At 38.5% G+C, this 24,677-nt stretch overlaps 1 protein-coding gene across 1 annotated transcript; it reads left to right on the forward strand.

Annotated features, from left to right (window-relative positions):
- Window positions 1-12,948: 12,948 nt before the first annotated feature.
- Window positions 12,949-24,057, forward strand: LOC117458978 (protein phosphatase 1D-like). The gene is made up of 7 exons (XM_034099785.1): window positions 12,949-13,607; window positions 14,687-14,915; window positions 15,071-15,195; window positions 15,862-16,043; window positions 17,888-17,895; window positions 19,324-19,543; window positions 21,585-24,057. Exons 1-7 carry the CDS (start codon window positions 13,085-13,087, stop codon window positions 21,942-21,944), a joined length of 1,647 nt encoding a protein of 548 aa, XP_033955676.1. The 5' UTR covers window positions 12,949-13,084; the 3' UTR covers window positions 21,945-24,057.
- The last annotated feature ends 620 nt before the right edge of the window (window positions 24,058-24,677 follow it).

Consider the following 24,677-nt stretch of genomic DNA (forward strand, 5'->3'; position numbering starts at 1 on the left):
ATAAATGTATTTAGAAAAACCTGTGCTCAAACATTAAAAAGAAAAAGAAGGGTAAGGTTACCAAAGCTTTTTGATACAGGTTTAACACACAGCGAGATCCCTAAAAAGTTACAAACAGCTGAGGGGAAAGAATTCTTTAATAAAGTTTAATAAAGTTTTTCAAAACTTGTTGAAGAAAAATGGTATACAACATTATATATAACCGCCATTGACATAAAGGCATGTATGGTAGAAAGATTTAACCGTACGCTGAAAACTAAAAAGTGGAGGTATTTTACAGCTAAAAACACTCCTAGACCTATGATAGTGTTTTTTATGTATGACAACTCTACAACTGGTAGAAAGTTAAGTACTTTTTCTGAACAGATTTTCTTTAAGACTGTGACTCTTAACAAACCAACCCCCCGAGAGACAGACATACTCATCCACTTTTCAACGTATTTTGTTTTTGTCTTTCTCGCTTTTTTTTCCATTATATTTTTGGAAAAAACTACATAGTGATTGCTAGCAAAAATACAACATGCAACTAATACATTATACAATATTACGACTTTTGGCGATATTTTCAACACAATATACTTGTACCTTTTTTTTTTTTGTAGGACTTCAAGATATGTTGCATGTCATGCATAAACACGGTGTCATCTTTCTTGAAACTGATGTGCTGTCCGTTTTACAAACAAGTTATGTTTATGCTTCTTCATCCTATGAATGTTCCTCCCCCGTCCCTCTTCACAATAACAATCAAGGTGGATCTGTGAAATGAAACACCTCTTCCCAAAGCGTGACTACCCTATTGAGGGCATACGTCTAAGGCAGTAGGGTCTAAATCGATGGGCCAGATATACTAACATGCAGAACGTACGGTATGTTTGAAAAAGACTAACCATTTATCCAGTTCAAGCTGTCTTTAAGATGTGACATCGCGCTCTGACTATTTCCCATAAAATCGTGACAAACTATTACTTGTTCTTACATTTGACCTCTTGCTGCTTGGTTGAAAATGATAGATGAAAAAGAACTTTTTTAAAAAGAGTCAAACCACAAATGTTTTAAGATTGTTACAAAATGTAAAAAATAAAAAAGGTCTGGAGACAAAATTAATTCAGGTGACTCTGGCTTTATTAGGACAACAAACATATAATACAAATGGGTTAGGGGTTAAATATAACCATAGTGGACTTAATAATCTAACAAAATACTTTTATCTGAATACATTTGTTCTTTTTAAGAGCACTTTTTGAAATTATTTATTTATTATTTCAGTGGAACAATCCAGTGTTTGTTAACATTAACGCTTTCTTCTCTTTTTCTTGTGTTACTAAGATACTTTTAAACACACTTTGGTGTATGCAACACTTGTTCAGATAAAACAAGGTTTTTTCTTTTCTGATAAACTTACATATTTTAGTTATTTTATGTTACCAAGATACTTTGAGATACACCCTGATGTACACAACACTTAACAAAGGGTATAATATGAAGTAGTTGGTAAGGAAGGGGTTTTTCTTTAAGGGTGCAAAACTTTTAGAACAGGGTAAAATATTCATTAATTTGTATTGAATTGAGTTTTCTTTTTTTGATTTTCAACATACTATATGACTTTTACATATTTCTGACGTACTATACTTTTTTTTTTTGACTTTTTTCTGTAGAATCTTGACAAAACTATTACTTGTTCTTAAATGATGACCTATTGCTGGAGATGAGATGAAAAAGCTACAACGCTTAAAGAACTTTTTTCTAAAAAACTCTCAACTCTACACTGACTCCCCCCACTCAACGCAATAAGTCCCACCCCACTCAGCAAATCATCTAAAACGAAGGACCCCATCAAGACGACCGTTGAAAACTAGCCATGGATCTGAGAAAAACCAAGTCTGATGTAGCCTACCCTTATTATCACCAGGATAATGGATATGGGCTTAATGACTGGATGGTACAAAGTAGGGGAGAGGATGTTCCCGAAGAAGAGCTCTCCTCTATATGTAATAGTATTGTAAACGAAACATTTAAAGTGGTCCCGGAATCTTCATTTTTCAGAAACATTCTGTAACATTACTGAAGAAATTACACTTACTCTTTTTCTTGTGTTACCAAGATACTTTTAGATACAGTTTGGTGTCTGAAAACTGAAACTGGGTGAATATAAAGTACTTTATAAGGAATTCGGATTCTTTTAAAGGCAGATTTTGGCTTTTTTCTCTTGCCAAGATACTTTTAGACACACTTTGAGGGATGCAAAACCTTAAAACTAGAAAATGAAGTACAGTCTGATTAGATTTTTTCTTAAAGACTGTTTCTCTAAAAGGTAAGTTTGTGATTTTAACAATTTTCCCTGACACTTGGCAGATTTGTGTGTAATTCTCTCACAAAGGAACTGTAAGATACACTTTTTATGTATGCAAAACCTTTATTATAGATAACCTTTATAGAAACAATATATCTCATACCACTCGCCAAGATCGCAAACGACAATTAGCAGAAAAGAATAGAAAAAGTAAAGAAAAACGAAGAAAAAGAAAAAGCAACATGAAAAGGAGAAGAAAAATTAAAAGCAAACGCAGAATGCGAATGAAAAGAAAAGGGAACATAGGACGGAAAACTAAAAAGACAAAAAGAAGGAAGGTGAAAAGAAAAAGAAACAAAGTGAAGACATTTAAACTAGAGGATGGTGTTGAAGAGCCATTACCGGATCATAATAATCTTATAGATCATCTCCCGCTAACCGACTGCTGCGAATGTCATTCCGACAATCGTGTTGCCTCTGGTCGGGGTTACTGCGTCGGCATTCTTTGCAGATTTCTTTTCTGTACCGATACATCACCATCTCCAGAATATAAAACAATTCCGATTTCACTGTGTCCCTAAACCGAGACTTCTTGACCCGAGGAGTAGCATCAGCAGCAGTAGTACTGCAAGATTCAGGTTTCCCACATGGTGGTGTCGCTGGTGGACTCTGTTCCTGACTGCAACTCGCGGGGGGAGTCTTGGCTTTTCTCTGCTCCATGGCTAGTTTACAACGATCGTCTTAGTGAGGTCCTTCGTTTTAGAAGATTTGCTGAGTGGAGGGTGGGGCTCATTGCGTTGAATGGGGGAGTCAATTATAGAATTGAGAGTTTTTAGAAAAAAAGTTCTTTAAGCGTTGTAGCTTTTTCATCTCATCTCCAGCAATAGGTGAAATTTAAGAATAAGTAATAGTTTATCATGATTTTACGGAAAAAAGTATAGTTTATCAGAAATATGGAAAAGTCATTGTGTACAAATAGTATGTTGAAAATCAAAAAAGAAAACTCAATTCAATACAATTTAATGAATATTTTACCCTGTTCTAAAGTTTTGCACCCTTAAAGAAAAACCCCTTCCTTACCAAGTACTTCATATTATACCCTTTTTTTAAGTGTTGCGTACATCAGGGTGTATCTCAAAGTATCTTGGTAACATAAAATAACTAAAATATGTAAGTTTATCAGAAAAAAAAACCCATTGTTTAACTGAACAAGTGTTGCATACATCAAAGTGTGTCTAAAAGTATCTTAGTAACACAAGAAAAGAGAAAAAAAGCCTTGATGTCAACAAAACTGTATTTTTCCACTGAAATAGCGTTAAAATAAAAAAAGTGCCTTTAAAGAAAATGTATTCAGACAAAGTATTTTATTTTCAAAAAAAAAAAAAGTTTAAGGTTTTGCATACATAAAAAGTGTATCTTACAGTTCCTTTGTGAGAGAATTACACACAAATCTGCCAAGTGTCAGGGAAAATTGTTAAAATCACAAACTTACCTTTTAGAGAAACAGTCTTTAAGAAAAAATCTAATCAGACTGTACTTCATTTTCTAGTTTTAAGGTTTTGCATCCCTCAAAGTGTGTCTAAAAGTATCTTGGCAAGAGAAAAAAAGCCAAAATCTGCCTTTAAAAGAATCCGAATTCCTTATAAAGTACTTTATATTCACCCAGTTTCAGTTTTCAGACACCAAACTGTATCTAAAAGTATCTTGGTAACACAAGAAAAAGAGTAAGTGTAATTTCTTCAGTAATGTTACAGAATGTTTCTGAAAAATGAAGATTCCGGGACCACTTTAAATGTTTCGTTTACAATACTATTACATATAGAGGAGAGCTCTTCTTCGGGAACATCCTCTCCCCTACTTTGTACCATCCAGTCATTAAGCCCATATCCATTATCCTGGTGATAATAAGGGTAGGCTACATCAGACTTGGTTTTTCTCAGATCCATGGCTAGTTTTCAACGGTCGTCTTGATGGGGTCCTTCGTTTTAGATGATTTGCTGAGTGGGGTGGGACTTATTGCATTGAGTGGGGGGAGTCAGTGTAGAGTTGAGAGTTTTTTAGAAAAAAGTTCTTTAAGCGTTGTAGCTTTTTCATCTCATCTCCAGCAATAGGTCATCATTTAAGAACAAGTAATAGTTTTGTCAAGATTCTACAGAAAAAAGTCAAAAAAAAAAAAGTATAGTACGTCAGAAATATGTAAAAGTCATATAGTATGTTGAAAATCAAAAAAAGAAAACTCAATTCAATACAAATTAATGAATATTTTACCCTGTTCTAAAAGTTTTGCACCCTTAAAGAAAAACCCCTTCCTTACCAACTACTTCATATTATACCCTTTGTTAAGTGTTGTGTACATCAGGGTGTATCTCAAAGTATCTTGGTAACATAAAATAACTAAAATATGTAAGTTTATCAGAAAAGAAAAAACCTTGTTTTATCTGAACAAGTGTTGCATACACCAAAGTGTGTTTAAAAAGTATCTTAGTAACACAAGAAAAAGAGAAGAAAGCGTTAATGTTAACAAACACTGGATTGTTCCACTGAAATAATAAATAAATAATTTCAAAAAGTGCTCTTAAAAAGAACAAATGTATTCAGATAAAAGTATTTTGTTAGATTATTAAGTCCACTATGGTTATATTTAACCCCTAACCCATTTGTATTATATGTTTGTTGTCCTAATAAAGCCAGAGTCACCTGAATTAATTTTGTCTCCAGACCTTTTTTATTTTTTACATTTTGTAACAATCTTAAAACATTTGTGGTTTGACTCTTTTTAAAAAAGTTCTTTTTCATCTATCATTTTCAACCAAGCAGCAAGAGGTCAAATGTAAGAACAAGTAATAGTTTGTCACGATTTTATGGGAAATAGTCAGAGCGCGATGTCACATCTTAAAGACAGCTTGAACTGGATAAATGGTTAGTCTTTTTCAAACATACCGTACGTTCTGCATGTTAGTATATCTGGCCCATCGATTTAGACCCTACTGCCTTAGACGTATGCCCTCAATAGGGTAGTCACGCTTTGGGAAGAGGTGTTTCATTTCACAGATCCACCTTGATTGTTATTGTGAAGAGGGACGGGGGAGGAACATTCATAGGATGAAGAAGCATAAACATAACTTGTTTGTAAAACGGACAGCACATCAGTTTCAAGAAAGATGACACCGTGTTTATGCATGACATGCAACATATCTTGAAGTCCTACAAAAAAAAAAAGGTACAAGTATATTGTGTTGAAAATATCGCCAAAAGTCGTAATATTGTATAATGTATTAGTTGCATGTTGTATTTTTGCTAGCAATCACTATGTAGTTTTTTCCAAAAATATAATGGAAAAAAAAGCGAGAAAGACAAAAACAAAATACGTTGAAAAGTGGATGAGTATGTCTGTCTCTCGGGGGGTTGGTTTGTTAAGAGTCACAGTCTTAAAGAAAATCTGTTCAGAAAAAGTACTTAACTTTCTACCAGTTGTAGAGTTGTCATACATAAAAAACACTATCATAGGTCTAGGAGTGTTTTTAGCTGTAAAATACCTCCACTTTTTAGTTTTCAGCGTACGGTTAAATCTTTCTACCATACATGCCTTTATGTCAATGGCGGTTATATATAATGTTGTATACCATTTTTCTTCAACAAGTTTTGAAAAACTTTATTAAACTTTATTAAAGAATTCTTTCCCCTCAGCTGTTTGTAACTTTTTAGGGATCTCGCTGTGTGTTAAACCTGTATCAAAAAGCTTTGGTAACCTTACCCTTCTTTTTCTTTTTAATGTTTGAGCACAGGTTTTTCTAAATACATTTATGACTGTTAACAAATAATTAAAGCCATCATTATATTCGGACAGCGACTGCATATCGCAGAGATCTGCTTGAAATTGTTGCAGCGGTCTGAGTACGAAAACTTTGTTTTCTTAACAAAATGCACACGTGTCGACTTGTACAAATGTATATGCGTTATCCTCTGATAAATATTCTCTGACTTTCTATATATATTTAAGTATATTACCTAACTCCCCTCTGTTTACAACATGCTTGTCTCCATAGGGGGTTTATGACTTCTCCATAGGGGGTTTGGGGTTTTCCCCCTCCCTTATCCTTTAGCAAAAAAGGCTGACTTTTTAAAATATCTGTTTTTTATATGCTTTACTTTGATTTGGAGCACCCAACGGATGGCTGTAAGTTGTCACCGGTGTCTCGCTGATTAAATTCATATCAAGACGTCTCTTGGCCATTTTCTCTCGACTTGAAAAATATTTAAGAGTGACGCTGGCTTTTTATTTAGACAGAGGGAGAGGGTGAGGGGCGGGGAAAGTGTGTCACCATATGTTTTCTCCCCTCATGTCCTGTCATGTCCTGTTTGCAAAAACAGAGAGGTTTAAATATGTGTTTTTTAGATGCTTTTACTTTTGATTAATTTCATGTTATTTGTAATAGCCATATAGTTGAATATATAACCCCAAACATCGCCATTTTTTTAGAATCCATTCTTCGTGAAGTTCTTCGGCTGTAGGCGTCTGAACCCGGCATACAAACTGCATTCGTTTCTTGATTGGAGCACCCAACGGATGGCTGTAAGTTGTCACCGGTGTCTCGCTGATTAAATTCATATCAAGACGTCTCTTGGCCATTTTCTCTCGACTTGAAAAATATTTAAGAGTGACTAAAGACGATGGCTTTTTATTTAGACAGAGGGAGAGGGTGAGGGGCGGGGAAAGTGTGTGTGTGTGTGTGTGTGTGTGTGTGTGTGTGTGTGTGTGTGTGTGTGTGTGTGTGTGTGTGTGTGTGTGTGTGTTCCCCCTCCTCCACCATATGTTCTCTCCCCTCATGTCCTGTCATGTCCTGTTTGCAAAAACAGAGAGGTTTAAATATATGTTTTTAAGATGCCTTACTTTTGATTAATTTCATGTTATTTGCAAGTATTTGTAAGTTACATTCGATACTGTATACAGGATTAACCACACAGGAAGTGGTAAGGAGGCGGGACATATATCCTAGGCATATTAATTGATTGAAAACAACGGCATTTTATTTTTCTCATTTTTTTAATTTTAATTTATTTTATTTTTTTATTTTGAAAACCGGAAGCGGGGGCGGGACATCCGCCGGAAGCGGGGGCGGGACATCCGGTCGAACGAGGCGGGACTTCCGGTTTCAAAATAAAATAAAAAGGCGGGACTTCCGGTCAAATAAGGCGGGACTTCCGGTCGAAAAGGGGCGGGGCGACCTGTCACTTTTTCTGCATACTAATGAGATTGAAGTGGCATTTGTATTACTACTCATGTGTAGATGATTAAATTAATCATTTATTCGTCCCACAACGGAGACATTTACAGTGACATGTTTTTGCCATCGATTATTTTATCATACTGTTCTGTACAGATGAGACTTTGTCATAGATTTATTTGTATGTGTGCCTGTTATTATTTTACCGTCCTGTACAGATGAGACTTTGTAATCAGATGTAGCCTATATGTGTGTCTGTGATTTTATACTGAATGTAAAGTAACTGGTCGAAAATATCACTCAGTATAACAGGTCTACATTACTCTCTAGCCTCATCCCAATACCCCTCCTCGACTCCTCCTTTCCCTCACTCGCTTCCCTTCCTTGCGTCTTAGCTCCGCCTCCGTAAGATGTGAGTGAGAGACACGAGGAGGTGACGCGAGGACAGAGGAGTCCTCAGGTATTAATTGGGACGTCCTCGTTCACTCAAATGTCACTTTCAAACGACGTCTGTTAATGATGACATGTGCACAGATGTATCCCCTCTCATCGGGCTTAACTGAATAACCCCTTAGAACCGGCCCATTTGTTGTTAAATATTTATTTAAATGAATGAATCTTTCTCTTGTTAGTAAAGGAATTCAATGTATGATGGTTGGTCCTGCATTTGTGTTCCGTTTTGGTGTAAAATGTGGCCTACATTTAAATAAAAATGTAATTATAGTAATGTGAAAGCCTTTTAGAAATGAATTGCACATAATCATTCCCACGGAGCTGTGAGCACGTATACATTATGTGACGCTTTTCCACTCATCTTCCAGTTGTCGGTTTTCCTCTGTTGAAATCGACCAGCTGTGAAGGTGGGGGCGGGGCTTTTATACGCGAGTAGTGAAAACACTTCCGCTTAGTCCAACCTGATCTCACCAGAATGCGTGACTCCACCACGACTCCTTAACACCACAATGCGTGGTGGACTCACGAACTTTGTTACATTTGCGTGTCGGCACCACGCAAACAAGCCCAATGTAAAGTGAATGAGGCTCCTTTGTCGTGGTGCACACACGCATTTCTACAACGTCCTTCAGGGAGCTTTTATTCTATAAAACGTTTTTAAAATATACTTTATAGCTTGTAGTAACTCGCAGGAGGCTTCTTTTATTTTATTTGTATTCATAATAATTTTTATTTTTCGTCAGAATGTATTATGGTGCATTATTTACGATTTATTGTTCTCAAAAAACAGTGCATTGTGTGTAATACAACTGGGATTTTTATTAAATTAGTTAGTTTTTAAGGAAGGCCAGAGCTTCAGCTGTGTCCAATAGATTGTTCCCTTTAGTTAACGTTTTTTAAAAGAACATTATATTCCTATTTGATCATGTCCCCTTTATTGTATTACGGAGAGCAATGTGAGCATCCATTCCCATTGGATAACGGAGGATTTTACACCCGGAAGTAAGTATTCCCCTTACTGTCGATTAATTTTACAGTGCTATCTGCACTACTCATCGACTCAAAAACACCAGATTATCCTTGTTAATTACACAACATTGATTGGTTTAAATTGTGTGCAATGCTTTTGTATTTTTCCCCTTCGATTCGGAGAAACAAATATGTGTTCAGTTTAGGATGGCCGAAGACACTACACTACCCAGAATCCTCAGCTATCGTTTGGGACTCCACCATGTGCTTTGCTTGACAAACCCCGTGATTTGTCCTCAACCTCTGTGATTGGATGTTGGAGTGGCAGTGCGCGAAGTGTACGCTGAGCGACAAACAGCATTTTGAAATGGAATGAAACCCATCGACGCCACACTATTCAAAACAGGAATCGAACGTGTCCTACCTCCTTTCCAACACAGCTTCAAAGGGGTCCAGCTTGATGCCGATGACAGACCCAGCTTTCCTGATCACTTTATTGATCCTGCTGGTGTCACCGGCTCTGATGCTGCCCCCCAGCAGACCACAGCAAAGAAGAGTGCACTGGCCACAACAGACTAGAAGATCTCCAGCATCTTGCTGCACACGTGGAAGGATCTCAGCTTCCTCAGAAAATAGAGTCTGTTCATCCCCTTCTTGTACACAGCGTCAGTATGAGGGCTTTCTTTAAGGTTAACCTGGTATTTTTACTCCACTACATTTATTTTAGTTACTTTACAGATTCTGATTAATGATGTGAAATATAAACAACCCTTAAAGCAGACTTGAGTTACACCTGAGTAAAATTCAGGGAAGGTGATTGTCAAGTGCCAACAATCAGGAGAGATATTTGATTGGAGGACTGGCTTATCTAAAGCCAGTTGAGTAGCACTTGAAATGTTTTTGCTCTATGAAGCCTGATGTACTTTATGATTCTGTTTTCTTCAAGGTTGTATTTTGTTGGTCGAACGCACTTATTGTAAGTCGCTTTGGATAAAAGCGTCAGCTAAATGCAATGTAATGTAATGTAATGATTGTTGGTGCTTGAGAAGACTAAATATTGATCTGCAGATCCCTATAAAGTATATACATTACTCGTTATTCTCTACAAATTAATTAGTTAATTAAAAACTGTATATAATTGCTATTTTGGACATCCCTTTTCAAGATTTCAATATTACTCTAAACGTGTAATAACGTGCTTTAACCAGTAGGTGGTTTGGGTTAAAAAGCTGTCAAGTTTACAGTGTTAACAAAATAAAATATACTGCTGTTTCTGGTTTAGTTTACGACGGATATATTTAGTTATTGTTTTGATATTTGTAACACAAAAGCGATGTAAAAACCCCACAGCAACACAGAAAAGATAGTCTTAACATGAGTAGTTAATAAAAAACAATAATATCAAACAAATTATTACTACTAACTTTATTGTGAAATTAAAACAGAACGGTAAAAGAATAGTTTCCGGTCTATTTTGAGGCCAGATCTCTGTAGATAAAGAAAGAACTACGACAGATGTGTACTATTTACAATGCATTCATGTGATGACTTTCAAAGAGTAAAGCAAGCACTGCTGAATAAAGTATGATTTATCTTTAACGAAACGTTTTTTTTCATATGGAATGCAGTTGGAGGTCAACCAATCACAGAGCTTGAGGCAACGCGGAACAATAGCTGAGGATTCTGGGTAGTGTAGTGTCTTCGGCCATCCTAAACTGAACAAATCTTTGTTTCTCCGAATCGAAGGGGAAAATTACAAAAGTATTGTACACAACTTAAACCAATCAATGTTGTGTAATCAACAAGGATAATCTGGTGTTTTTTAGTTGATGAGTCGTGCAGATAGCACTGTAAAATCAATCAACAGTAAGGATAATACTTACTTCCGGGGTAAAATTCTCCGTTATCCAATGGGAATGGATGCTCACATTGCTCTCCGTAATACAATAAAGGGGACATGATCAAATTGGAATATAATGTTCTTTTAAAAAACGTTAACTAAAGGGAACAATCTATTGGACACAGCTGAACCTCTGGCCTTCCTTAAAAACTAACTAATTTAATAAAAATCCCAGTTGTATTACACACAATGCACTGTTTTTTTAGAACAAAAAATCGTAACTAATGCAACATAATACATTCTGACGAAAAATTAAAATTATTATGAATACAAATAAAATAAAAGAAGCCTCCCGCGAGTTACTACAAGCTATAAAGTATATTTTAAAAACGTGTTATAGAATAAAAGCTCCCTGAAGGACGTTGTAGAAATGCGTGTGTGCACCACGACAAAGGAGCCTCATTCACTTTACATTGGGCTTGTGGTGGCTTGTGCGTGGTGCCGACACGCAAATGTAACAAAGTTCGTGAGTCCACCACGCATTGTGGTGTTAAGGAGTCGTGGTGGAGTCACGCATTCTGGTGAGATCAGGTTGGCTTAGTCTGCTCGCGTGTATCCTCCCTTTCTTCTCCTCCCTCACCCATCCTCAACTCCTCCGTGTGCATTTCAGCTAAACAAAAATTGTTCGTCCTTCAAAATGGAGTGTCTTGATCGATTTCCGGGTCAAGTCCCGGAGGAGGGGAAGAGAGGAGTCGAGGAGGGGTATTGGGATGAGGCTTTTGTCTGTAGTTTAGTAGATATCTACAAACAAAGAGTCGATATTTTTCTAAAACCATCTAGTGCTTCACATAATAAAATACTCAACGGCTGTAGCCTGATTATGCTTTAGGAGCTGTAGGTGTGTGTGGTAGGCTACAGTGTGTAGGTGTGTGTGGTGTACAGTGCGTAGATGCAGCGGACAGACAGGTCTCAGTTGGTTTGGTGTCCTCTGCTTACTTGTAATACTTGTAAATAAAACTTTTGGCCCGTAATTTATTTCCCTCATTGTAGCGACCAGAGAGAGGGAGGGGGGGGGGGTGCTCTGTTTGATTCTGAAATGGTATATATTATATAAATAAATGTGTGTGTGTCCCCGCATTTGTAGCCTGTTATTGTCTCATTATACCGCACTGTGAATGAATTAAAAGTAAATATATAAGTCATCATGAACACATCTGTCCATCAGACAGAGGTCTGCTGTGCCTCCTGTCATCATTAATGGACGTCTCTTTAAAATGACCGCTCAGAGGAGAGGAGTTCTCATTTCTCTAACCGCCTGCTGCTTCCCTTCCTCTCTCCTCGGCTCCCCTCCTCGACTCCAACGTTCGCATCTCCTGTTGGCGGGACTAAGGCCCATTCCCAAACCGCCCCCTACACCCTACCCCTCCGTTTGCGCGTTCACGCGGAGGGTCCGCCATATTGAGGGCTGTTCCAAAGCAACGAGTGTGGAGGGGGAGTGGGCTATCAAGCCCTCAAACAGCGAGTCTGCAGCGGTGCTGACTTGAGACCGGTCTCTACCTGACCGGAGTCACGCTGTGTGTGTCCATCAATACAACACAGTAGTTCCAGCAAACATCCACTGATACATTGCGATGTTAACAACCTCATGATAACCTCATATGTTTTTAACTTAGGATCATACCTGTGTTTAGTCTAGAAAAAGGTAAATGTGTGCATTTTATTATAAAGTTGTGTATATTTACGGACCGTTGCAAAAACTAAGAAGCTTATAAACATCAGGTTTAAAACTAAAAGAGCTTTGAAACACAATGAAAGATGTTTGGAGTTTTATTTGAGTTATTCATTTAAACTTTTTGTCTAAGAGATGCTGATTTGAAACCGTTGTTATATACAGTTACGGCATTTTCTGTTTCTGCCGGAGAGAGGGGAGGCCGTCCCAAAGCTTGCTGCTGTATTTACTCCCTCCATCTGACAGGAGGGAGCCTCGTTGAGCTGCTTGTGTGGCTACAGACGGAGTTCACTCCATCACGGAGGGGTAGGATCGAGGGAGTGGTTTGGGATTGGGCCTAAATCTAGAGGATAGGAGTCGAGGAGGGGAGTTAGAGAAATGAGAAAGGGCCATACTTGCAGGTGGGAAACTAGTACGTCATCACGTACAGCGGGACGTTTCGGAGAAGATAAACAAAAAGGAAGGAAGCCTTCGGCTGTACAGTCGCGGCAAACTCGGTTTTAAAAGGTTTAGTTTGCAAGCTAAAATTAGCTTACATGTGCCCTTGCATAGATATATAACATTATACGTTCTCAATCATGGAAGAGGGAATACTATTTCGTATGAGTGCATTTTCGGAGCAAGGGGGGAGGAAATACATGGAGGATGTTGTCGATATTAGAATCGAGTACGAGCCGACTCAGTCGCCGACGACAGGCGAAGATTACCCCAAAACGCAGGGACATGGAGAACAGGGAAAGGCGGAGGGTGAAGCTACAAAACAGACTGAAAATGAGACACACGACCAGGACGCTGCTGCCGAGTCCGGCCCGGTTTCTGCAATGTGGGTAGAGAGTGTACCGAATGAGGACAGTCACAACAGCAGCGCACCGGTCACAGAGGGAAAAACCTCGGAGCATGCTGTCGACACTCGGAAGTCTGTGGCTTTTTTCGCTGTCTTTGATGGCCACGGGGGTCGAGAAGCGGCACATTTCGCCAGAGAGAATCTGTGGGGGATATTGAAAAGGCAGCGGGGATTTTGGTCGAAGGATCACAGTGAAGTGTGTGCTGCTCTCAAGAAAGGCTTCATCGCCTGTCACCATGCAATGTGGAAAGAGCTACGTAAGCTAACGTGTATTATGTATTCCATATTTACTGCTGCAAATTGCATATCATTGTAACTGTCATCGTCTCTGCATTACCTAACTGTGTCACATGGGGATAATTGTATGATGCCCAATCTTGGAGACTGGTCAGCCAATTACAATGTAAATCAATAATCAGACCACAACACATCACAAATGAAGCTCGGATCACACTATGAAGTCAAACATGTTTTACATTTTGTAGGTTACAAATGGATACTGACTGACAAAAGGAGTTGGAAATATGTGCAGTGGTTAAGTAGCCTACTGCAGTCTGTTTACTAGAATGTAATATTGGTTTAACCTGAATTAAAATATGACTTGCAGCACTAGCCTAACATAGCAGGGATGCTTTTATTTTATAACATGGGTCAAACTTTTTAATCCTTTGTTATGAAACCGAATTTCTCCCCAAATATGGCAGATTTACTCAAGTAAGCCTGGTTTATGTGCTCATTATGACTTATGCAACATCTGTTTTCCTCATAGTAATATATGTTATAGTAATGGAACAAACTAAGATTTTATTACGATATAAATCACCCACAATAAGTTGATTATGGTGAATAACAATTAATGGCATCGTTGTCAATATTCTCACAAGAGACTTGAAAAAGCTGTGTAGCTCATAGTCATAGTAAAAGTACAAACATGTGGGTTATTTAGATTTATGTTGTTGACCTTAATTGAAAGATGTTTTTTAACTAGAAAGGTGTAAAAAGTGGGAAGAAAAGAAAGTGGGTTTCCTATCTGTGAAGCAATAACAATTATTTGCCTTTGAAGAAAATGTGCGGCTAATAATTCCAGTTAATATAGTGCCATTTATAGTTTTAAGCACCTGTGCAATTTGGTAAAATGGATAGTTGGCCATGATAATTGTGCCATTTTATATTTTCCCATGCCTAAATTACCTTTATTTTGCATTTCCATCAGTACAAAATAGACCTATCCTCACTTGTTGTTCATAATGGACACTGTTCCCCCGCTTACAAACTTTGACCACATTGAATCATGGAGTTAACATTTCTTTTTTTTATGTATCTTTTCCCTTTACAGCGGAATGGCCGAAGACTATCACCGGCCTGCCCAGCACATCAGGCACCACAGCCAGCGTGACTGTGATCCGCGGGGTTCACATGTATGTGGCCCATGTGGGGGATTCGGCAGTGGTGGTTGGAGTGCGAGAAAATGACTCTGATATAACCCTCCAGGCACTTGAAATAACACAAGACCATAAACCTGAGCTTCCTAAGGAAAAGGAAAGGATCGAGCGGCTGGGTGGCAGGTGAATACTCTCTGAATGTTGGATTGCATTTACTGATCCTGAAAACATTGCTACATAGGGCAGATGTTTTTTTCCGCCTATTGTTCCTTCCTTATATCGTTGCTGTATTACCGGTCAAACTAGGCTTTGTTTTGAATTGTGTTGTTTTTCTGTAGCGTTATGAAGAAATCTGGTGTGAACCGTGTAGTGTGGAAGAGGCCGAGGCTGACCCATAACGGCCCTGTGAGGAGGAGCACAGTCATTGACCAGATCCCCTTCCTGGCTGTGGCCCGATCCCTCGGTAAAGATCACACCCTTTGTCTAGAGTGTCCGCACTGTTAGTTTGATGATATGAGTTATTTTTGTCAGCACACTCAGAAGTTAGCATAGCAAGGGCTCCCTCGACAAAATGAATAGGATTTTTCCATCTGATTTTGGGGATATTGCAAGAAATAAGCTCTGCGGCAAACAGGTTTAAGATATGTACACGTTTAGTTTAGCAGTAAAATGTCCACATATTAACAACACTTTCACAAATAAACTAAGTTGAAGTGTTAATGACATTTCAAGAATTAAAAAGCTAACGTTAGGCAATAAAGGTACTGCAGCACGGTGCCATGTGTTCACGTCAAACATCGCTAAGCTAAACGCGGCTAATGTTTGCATGATGACATTTAGTAGTCTCAATTAGCCACTTGTTAGTAACCGCCGTTTTTATGACATGCTTCAGACATTCACAAGTGAGGTATTTACTGATTTATGTTGTAGAACAAAATGAAAATCTTCGAAGCTTTTGTTAACCATAGAGTGCATAGACCTCATTTCAGGCCTACAACCAATAGCCCTTTAAAAGAAACAAGCGAATCAGAGGTGCCTCAATGCGAACTCATTCCCGTGTTTTAGGACTCATTCCTGCAGTACTCTTTTGTTCCTCCAGAGGTGATAACATTTAGTTTTCTGTTGAAAGGTGATCTTTGGAGCTACGATTTCTACAGCGGGGAGTTTGTGGTTTCTCCAGAGCCCGATACAACCATGATGACCCTTGACCCCAGTCGGCATCACTTCATCATCCTCGGCAGTGACGGACTGTGGAACATGATGCCGCCCAAGAATGCTGTCAATATGTGTTATAGCCACGACAAAATGGTTGTAAGTAATTGTGGAAGTTGCAATATACGTTGCGTTTTGTGTGTATTTTACTACACTTTGTCTATTTGCATTTTGCATCCGTATATATCGTATAGGTTCTGCAATTAGCATTACATGTGGTCTTACTGTAAGTATTAAACTGGTTAGTTTCATGGTCATACACTGCCCGTCCAAAAAAAAGTCACCAACTGGATTTAACTTAACTTAGCCAATCTTTAAGAGCCTTCCATTGGATAATTACTGCAGGGAATAATATGTTTCAGCTGGCAACAAGTTATTTAATCCTAGCTGTTGTGGTGTTTAGCTTCTCATTTCTTAAACAACCATGTTGGGAGACATATCCTGTGGTCGTGGAAAGGATGTTAATCAGTTTCGAGGCTACTGTAATCGGGTCAAGAACTGTCCAACGCATTATTAAAACCAAATCAATGAATCTTGATTGACCCTGTTCCAGAAGCGATGGGCGCATCAGGGTAAGAAGAGAGGCGGATGAAGTGATGTACCCATCATGCCTAGTGCCTACCGTACAAGCCTGGGGGGGCAGTGTTATGATCTAGGTTCAGTGGCGTTATGTGCCCAAAGAATGAGGTCAGTTGACTACCTGAATATACTGAATCATCATCAGCTTGTATTTGAAGAGACTCTTGGTCCATTATTAAAAGACATACAACACTCCACTTCCACGGAGGTGACTGGTATCGTACAGCACCGAGACACGGATTTGAAAGCAGCCTAATGACAGAGTTATGAGAAACATTCAATCGACAGATGAATTTGTACATCAGAGTTCTCAAGAGAGCATGGAACGTGTTGACTCGTGCATTACAACACATTTCACTTGCACTGCACCACTTTGGTTTTCTAAGTGTACGCAGACAGTCATTATAAGCAACCTGGAGCTTCCGGAGGCTCGCCTTCTTAAACTTGACCCACAAGGGGGCAGTATACAGAGGAGTGCAATACGCTCTAAAGAGGTTCACCTTAACCTTATCTGAACACCAGGAGAATGTTCTAGCCAACATGTTGGCTTGTATATATAAGACACGCCGATGTCTATACATGTCGTCATCATCAGCCATTTCATCTGTGATGATGTTTCCCAGACACTTAGTGTTACAGCAAACAGACAGCAGATACTTCGTGTTACAGCAAACAGACAGCGCCTGTCCTGATAGGTAGAATGTTGGAAAACAAAGGTTCTTATCCCCTTTGCTAAGATCATTACAGCGCTCTTCTTAGCATTGACACCATAATCACAACAAACATTTAGCAACTGTTGAAAACCAGCACTGCTCGGAGAAACAATAGCCAGATCATCAGCATACATAAGATGGTTTACAATCACATGACCAATCACACCCCTGTTTTACAGACACTTGAATCATCTGATCGATCCTTCATATAGATATTAAAAAGGCTTGGTAATGGAGCCCCTCCCCCCCCTCCCCCCGCCGAGACTGCCTTCCCCCATTTGATCCGCATGCTCTGGTTGGCATACCAATAAGCCAGGATCCTAATTATACTGTTGGGCACACCTCTTTGTCTCAATTTTAAAAACAGTTTATGATGGTTAACTCGGTCAAAAGCCTTCGAGGCATCAATGAACCAATCAGAACAGTGGAATTCTGTCTTCTATATGTTTCTACCATTTCCTTCAAAGCATAGATGCATAGCTCAGTACCATGCTTAGCCTTGAAGCCAAGCTGGTTATCTGAGGTACATAAATAAGAACATAGTCTATCTAACTAACATTCTTTCCAGGACTTTGGATAACACACTGGCTAGAGCAATTGGTCTATAGTTATCCAAGCTCCCTACCTTGCCCGCTCTGTCCTTAATGACAGGGACCAAGGTAACAGTCAACATGGAGTCTGGCAACACACCATGAGTCATGAGGCCGGTAAAACAAATGGCAAGAAGAACTGCAACCTTCGGGCTCGCCAGTTTAAGCTGCTCGGCAGTGATTGGGTCAGAGCCGCATGCTTTGTTATCAGCGAGCTGTGCAATTGCTCGATAAACCGCTTTAGCTGTGATTCCCACTGTGTCACTTTTCACAACATTACCAACCTTACTTTTAACACAATGAAGTATAGTAGAGTAATGTTGCCTCCACAACTCAGCTGTGTTATGGGCTCCAGAGACTCCCTCTATGGTACACGGTAACGACTGTTCAGAGCTCTCACCTCCTTCCAGAAGCCAGTCACATCATTACGAAGGAGCTTTTCAGCCGTAGAGTCCGCTCTCAATGTTTCCGTATGTTTGTTGACATAACGAACTGCATATTTATATCTAGCATTTGTACGCTTTTTGAGATCCAGGACAGGCCCCTCTCTGGGCCTTCCTGCCTGGACCCAGGCCCCAAAAGCATTCTTGGCTTCAGCGTATTGATCAGCCACATGTTTATTCCACCCTGGCTTGACGTTGTGTCTCTTCCCAGAGTAGGTACAGCACGGTCGACTGGCCTCACACACTGCTCTCACAATACACTCATACATGTTACAGAGGTCTTCACGGTGAGAGCTTTCATTACAACCCACATCAACACACAGAGTTGCTACTTTGAATGACCATGTCTTTCCAACAATGGAGTTTTTTCCTCCCATATTTGAAGATGACAATGCCAGGATTCAATACAAGATCTTGGCTGAAAATGAATGCAACTCTGGACCGAATTAAATGTGTTGACATTGCAGAAGCATATTGAAACGATGGCTAAAGGCGGTCCAATGAAATATTAGAGTGTGCAACTTTCTTTGTGGACGGGCAGCGCATGTACTAGTTCACATTTTAACCCCCAATCCTTCGTAGTGTCTTTCAAAATGCATTAACTTTTACAAATATATTTTAAAGGTCAAATGGTTTTCTCATACTTAACTTCTTTCTTTATGCCTGATTTATATAATGCATTTTGACAGTATTTTCTGAAATGTGATTTAAAAAAAAATCCTAAAATACCCCTATAATATTTTTGAATAAAAGGGAAATCAGAAAAGGAAACTTGCTTCCTCTAAATATTTACATTTCTGTTCCTGAAATGTAGTCAAATGATAGTATAATGCTTTATTTGCATATTGAAACATATCATTCCAGAACACTTCGGAAATGAAAGTGTCATGATATATATTCATTCTGTAAGACTTTGTGGAATGGGATTAGTATACATTGTTAACATAGTTTGACAGTATGAAAATGGCTGTATCAACATCTTCACACTTGTTGTAGCCTGGGCTCTTTGGAGGATTTTTAAAATAATGTTCTTCTTGCTTTTTAGGGACCAAAGGGGAATGTCCTGCGCCCGCCGGCTGGGCTGCACCGCACTCCTTTTCTGGAAAGAGCGAATGCTGCGTGCAGACAACACCACGGTTATTGTCCTGGCCCTACAGGAGCGGGGGGGCCCGCCCATCCCCATGCACCGAGACGAGATCGTGGTGGACATGTCTACAGGAATGGACCACGTTCCCTTCCCAGGAACCACCTACAACACATGTGTGGTCCCACAGGTCAGTGCCATGTCTCTGCTGCATCCTCCTCACGCAGCGTTTATGTGTGTGTACGGGCTGCACCGTTTTGAAAAGAAAGAACGAAATACAATTATTTTGACTCGTATTGCAATTTGTAGGCCAGAACTTCTCTGCAGTTCCACAATACTTCAGATATTTGTACATATTTAGCTTTGACCAACTATTGTTTTTACTGCAATTTGGATATCGCACTAGTTAACATTGCGATTTTGATAGCATTACAGTTAATCGTGCAGCCCTTGAGTGTTTGTATGTCGTTCGCTGTCCACCATATTGTCCTTTTGATATATATTCCAGTCCATTTTTTTATTGTCATTTTGTTTAATACTTAGACCGGTAAAAAGATTAAAGACTGTAGTCACCTCTTGAGGTCATGTCAGCCCCTTTGACAGTGGACCAGTGGTTTTCAACACGTCACTCTTTGTTTCCGTGGCCAACAGGAGGAGCATGATGAGGATGACATGTTTTTTGGAGAAGATGAGATATATGGAGAAGATCATGAGGGATGGCCGTGCCTGGAGTGGTAGTGAGGTGACTGCTGCTAAAATAAATGTATACAAATGTCAGAATTATGACTCAGCAATGAATTATATTATCATTACAGTGATATTCAACTTACAAAAGCAAAAGACCATTTCCTTACTCACAATGATGATGATCTTTTTCCCAATGGGAACCTTGTGTGCGTACAAATGTAAATTAGGTGCCAGAGAGCGTAAAAAAGCTTCTATTGGATTATTATATCTTTTGAGTTATGCAAACTATTTTAAAGTATCCGAAGCCGCTATTAAACATGTAGTAAAATGTCAGTCACTAACCCTTACTGTGCTAGCATTGATACCCCAGTGGTATCCATGCTAGCACTGAGATAGCATTATTAACAATGGGATTGATATTGGACTGAAAGAAAACTTTAAATGACTTATTTCTTTAAATCTGTGGCCCAATATTTGGAAATGAAAGTGATAAAGCCAATTCTAAAACATGAAGTTACTTTGTTAGTCCAAGATTGTTACAATCCGTAAGTGCCATCTTGAACATTATTCCCCCTGTTAGCCAGTAGAGGGAGACAGTGACATTAAAATGGCTTTTAAAAACATTTAGAAAAACGTTCGAGTGCAACCCTAACCGTATTCTGATTGTCACCCCCTTTTTTTCACGTTTTATTGTATTCATTTACTACTATATATATTTATCAAGGAATAGGACCATAATGTAGTTGATGGCTTTCTTGCATTGCAATGGAATGCACAAATACTTTTGACTATTTAAAATCTGAAGACAAAATCTGTACTTCTATTACTCGTTGAAGAGGACAGGGAATTTCTTTGAAAATGTGCCTTAATAATAATACATAATAATAACAGACTGTATATATTTTGAAAGCCCTGAGAACGCCTTTACCTCCCAAATATCCAGCTTTAGCGTTCTTCCGTAATAGACATTGTATCTCCTTTAATTTTCACTTAATGAAGTGGGCTTTTCTTGAAAAAAGAGAAAGCTTATCAAATATGATTAAAAGACGTGACAAAGCACATATGACTTACTAAACAGAAGGTTATATAATCAAAAGTTACGTTAAATAAAAAAGAAAATACTAAGTAGATAAAATAGAATAAAAACATTTTTAAAAAAGGTTACGATTTTAACCTGGATTTCAGAATCGCTACATTTGGTAGCAAATAGCTTCAAAGAATTGATTGCAATAAGCAGTCAAGACCTCTTCAAATCAAAGTCATATTTGTAATGTGCATCTACAGCCTACATTGCTGACAGTTACCTGATTATTTGAATACATTCAAACCCTTTATTGTTTATGGACGGTTGTTCATTTCCATTGCTTTAGTCTTCATCCCTTTGTCCCAGCTTTCATCTGTTGGTCTCATTTATTCATCTGATCTAAAGCCACCTTTTCTTGACAGAAACAACACAATTTCAAATAATTTAAATGTGTAAGAACAAGTGTTTAAATATGATAAATAATAAGGAAATGTTAACAATAGTTCTTTCTTTATTCCAGCAGAGCGACGCAGCTGCCTCCCCCTTTAAAGGAAGTCCCGCAGCTCTGGAGCAGGCGTTCGGGCTCTATGAAGCGGCTCTCTGTGGCTCAGCGAGGGCCGCCCCGCACGCCTCGGACTCTTCACTGGATGTCTTCGAAAAGCAAGACTCCAAAGTGGACTTTGCTGCTCCTGCTCCTCCGTTTAAAAGGTCTCGACGTTCCCACAATGCCCCAGAACTTATAGGTCCTCCATCCTCTGGCAAAAGTTTCCCGGAGACACAGAGCAATGTACAAAGTGAACAATCTCGTGAAAAGAGGAGCTCCCCCGAGGAAAGCAGTCACCTGTCGCAGCAACACAACGCTGCCTTGTGCGTGCGCTGAATCTTGTCTTATAGAAACTGTGTTTTTACCCCGAGGCTGAACGGATCCTCTGCATCGTGTCAACTGCCGGAGGAATATACCGAGATGTATACTTTTTTATTCAAAATCCTTTTGTGTTTGTAAATATGAGAAATCTGACAGTGTAAATGTGTTGCTGTTCTCTTCCTTCCCCCTCCTTTTTAATTTGAGCAAATTTAAGATCCATTTAATCTATTTTCATACTATGAAAAGTATGTATAGTATATCCAAAAGATGTATTTTACAACCACAATGTGAGATAACATCAGTTCAACAGCATTGTGCCACATGCAATCTTCCAGTTGATCCAGATTATTCCACTTTTGTAGATTGTTTGAACTGGATGGATGCTGTATACAATGCCTTTCCTTTATTTAGGTACCTCAGAGCAGTTGTTTGGAAACCTGCTACTTAACCGCTGTTAGGGGTTAGTGTTAGATTGTGTGCAATAGAAACCCATGGCAGTGTTTAATGCTGTGGCGTGCAACATAATGATACAACTGAATGGTCTGGGGTTTGGATTTTTAAGTTTTTCATATTTCTTTCATGTCTTAAAGGTGGCTTATTTTGAAATGTCTACATCTAATGCAAAGCATAGGGAGAAATATAACATGACATATGTTCTCTCATGTTCCCCAATGGTACGTATTCAGTGCATGTGTGTGATTTTAGTGACATGGTACTTTGCTAGACTTTATTTTGTTTCTGTGCTGGATCCATTCCAAGCATGATTTGGCCAATGAGTGTCTGTAATGTATTGGGTGCTGCTGATGTAAAAGCCAAGATCAATACCTGTGCCTCACTGGAAGGTGCGTTAGTCTGCTTATCCCTCCACTTTAGTTTGGATATCACCCATTTTAAAGGCCTGTCACCTACAGATTGACCATTAGTATACCAATTACTCATGCTGTGTAAAGTCTCAAGGTAAAGTCTTTATTTATTTTGTTGTGTGCCAGCTGGGCAAAAAGGATATAAAAAAACAGAAAAGGTCTTGATGAATTGAAGTAGATGGGGCTGCATTTAACAGCATCAAAATTATATATTTTTGCTCACACAACTTGTGTAGTTAAATCCAATTGTTATGTATCAAGTCATATGCTCCTTAATTAAAAAACAAAAACAATTTCAATACAACCTTACAATGTAATACACTTCTACAAAAACGAGCGATTCCGAAGTGTATTAAATGGTAAAGTTTAAAGTAAAACGTGAAGTGGTGAGTTTGTAAATATATATTTTGGTGTAGTTTTTATGTTGTTTAACGTGGCTCCCATGTACTTATATTTCATTGACTTTCTTTTGTTTTGATTACTCGTTCACAATGGAGAAACTCATTCTCTGCTAGAGTAATACAGTGTGAGTACCCGAAAAAAGTCATGGGTGAAGTTTTTAAGTGTGTGTTAGGCACCAACACCCTTTGAATAGACCTTCCTTCATTGTTGACATGTTGTATCCATGTGTGTCATTTGCTTCCATAACTTGTTATAAATCTTCACATAACACACCTTATTGTACCAATGCAGGAAGGTCCTGTTCCATCATGTGTGTACATAGAATATGTGTTAACATGGCAGCTCAGTTACTGTTTGCCTTCCTTTCACATAACATTGTCATGGTTGCCTTAGCAAAAATGCATTAAGAGGTACTTTTTACTTTAATATATATATATATTTGGGACTCAAACGGGTGTGATCCTCTTAGATATTTTAAGTACATTAAACACTTATCATGCACCTTCAGTATTACACCAATGTTATTTTACCATCCACTACAGAATACTAAACCTGTTTTTTGATGCGAGAGCCGTTTGTTGTTTTTGTGCAGTATATGCAATATAAGTTTGTACAGTACATTATTATGCAAAGTTTTGGAGATTGTTTAGGAGTCTGGCATGCTCCCATCTCTGTATGATTTGAAATGTCCAGAGGTAATAGATGTTAATGGGCATGAATTTAGTTTTTGACAATGACAATACTTTTGGGTCTGGTTGCATATCCACTGCAGCCCAGGTTTCAGGACTCTGTGTAAGCTAATGTGTTGAAAGTGACTGGATATACAGTGTCTGTGTGTTGTAATAAAGTTCTCTTTTCCATTTGGTGCTGTTGTGTCTGTAGCAGTGTCAATGTTGCTCCAACTAAATCTAGCCCAGTGTGTGTGACTTTTCTCATGACTATTATTAATGATTTAAGCATGTTTCTGCTTTGTTCATTCCTAAACTTTTTTTAAATGTTATCTGCGTTTATATTGCCTGTAGCTACTGTGTAGCTTGACTATGGAGGTAATACTTGTATTGTGCAGGGTGTTCCAGTAGATGGCAGTAATGTAAAAGGATTAAACAGTTGTGTTCTACAGTTACTAGTTTCTTCATATCATGAGACCCGATATCTATCTAATGATATGATAAAGTACAAATCTCAGGAACAAGCAATTTAGCAGAATTCAAATGTTGCTTACTTCCTGTATTCTCATTCCCATTGTATAGAAGACACACAGCCAAACAAATAAGAATTTACTGGCAATGAAAACCATTAATAAATACTATCACTGGGCCAGACTAGACTATTTGAATACTTGAATCGGAAGAAATATTTATATAAATGTACTTGCTTTTATGCAGAATATTAACATATTTTCCCACAGCACTCATCTATATTCTACTTTCTAAAAGAGAGAATAATGAGTTCCTGAGACACTCCAATAATAATTGAACACTTC

This window comes from Pseudochaenichthys georgianus, chromosome 14, assembly GCF_902827115.2.
Source record: "Pseudochaenichthys georgianus chromosome 14, fPseGeo1.2, whole genome shotgun sequence".
Classification (NCBI taxonomy): Eukaryota; Metazoa; Chordata; class Actinopteri; order Perciformes; family Channichthyidae; genus Pseudochaenichthys; species Pseudochaenichthys georgianus.

Bases quoted from the DNA above. Each gene is read 5' to 3' on its own strand.
- LOC117458978 (XM_034099785.1), top strand. From the start codon at position 13,085: ATGGAAGAGGGAATACTATTTCGTATGAGTGCATTTTCGGAGCAAGGG. The intron at 14,916-15,070 runs GTGAATACTCTC...GTTTTTCTGTAG, and splicing joins ATCGAGCGGCTGGGTGGCAG to CGTTATGAAGAAATCTGGTG. The intron at 15,196-15,861 runs GTAAAGATCACA...TTCTGTTGAAAG, and splicing joins GGCTGTGGCCCGATCCCTCG to GTGATCTTTGGAGCTACGAT.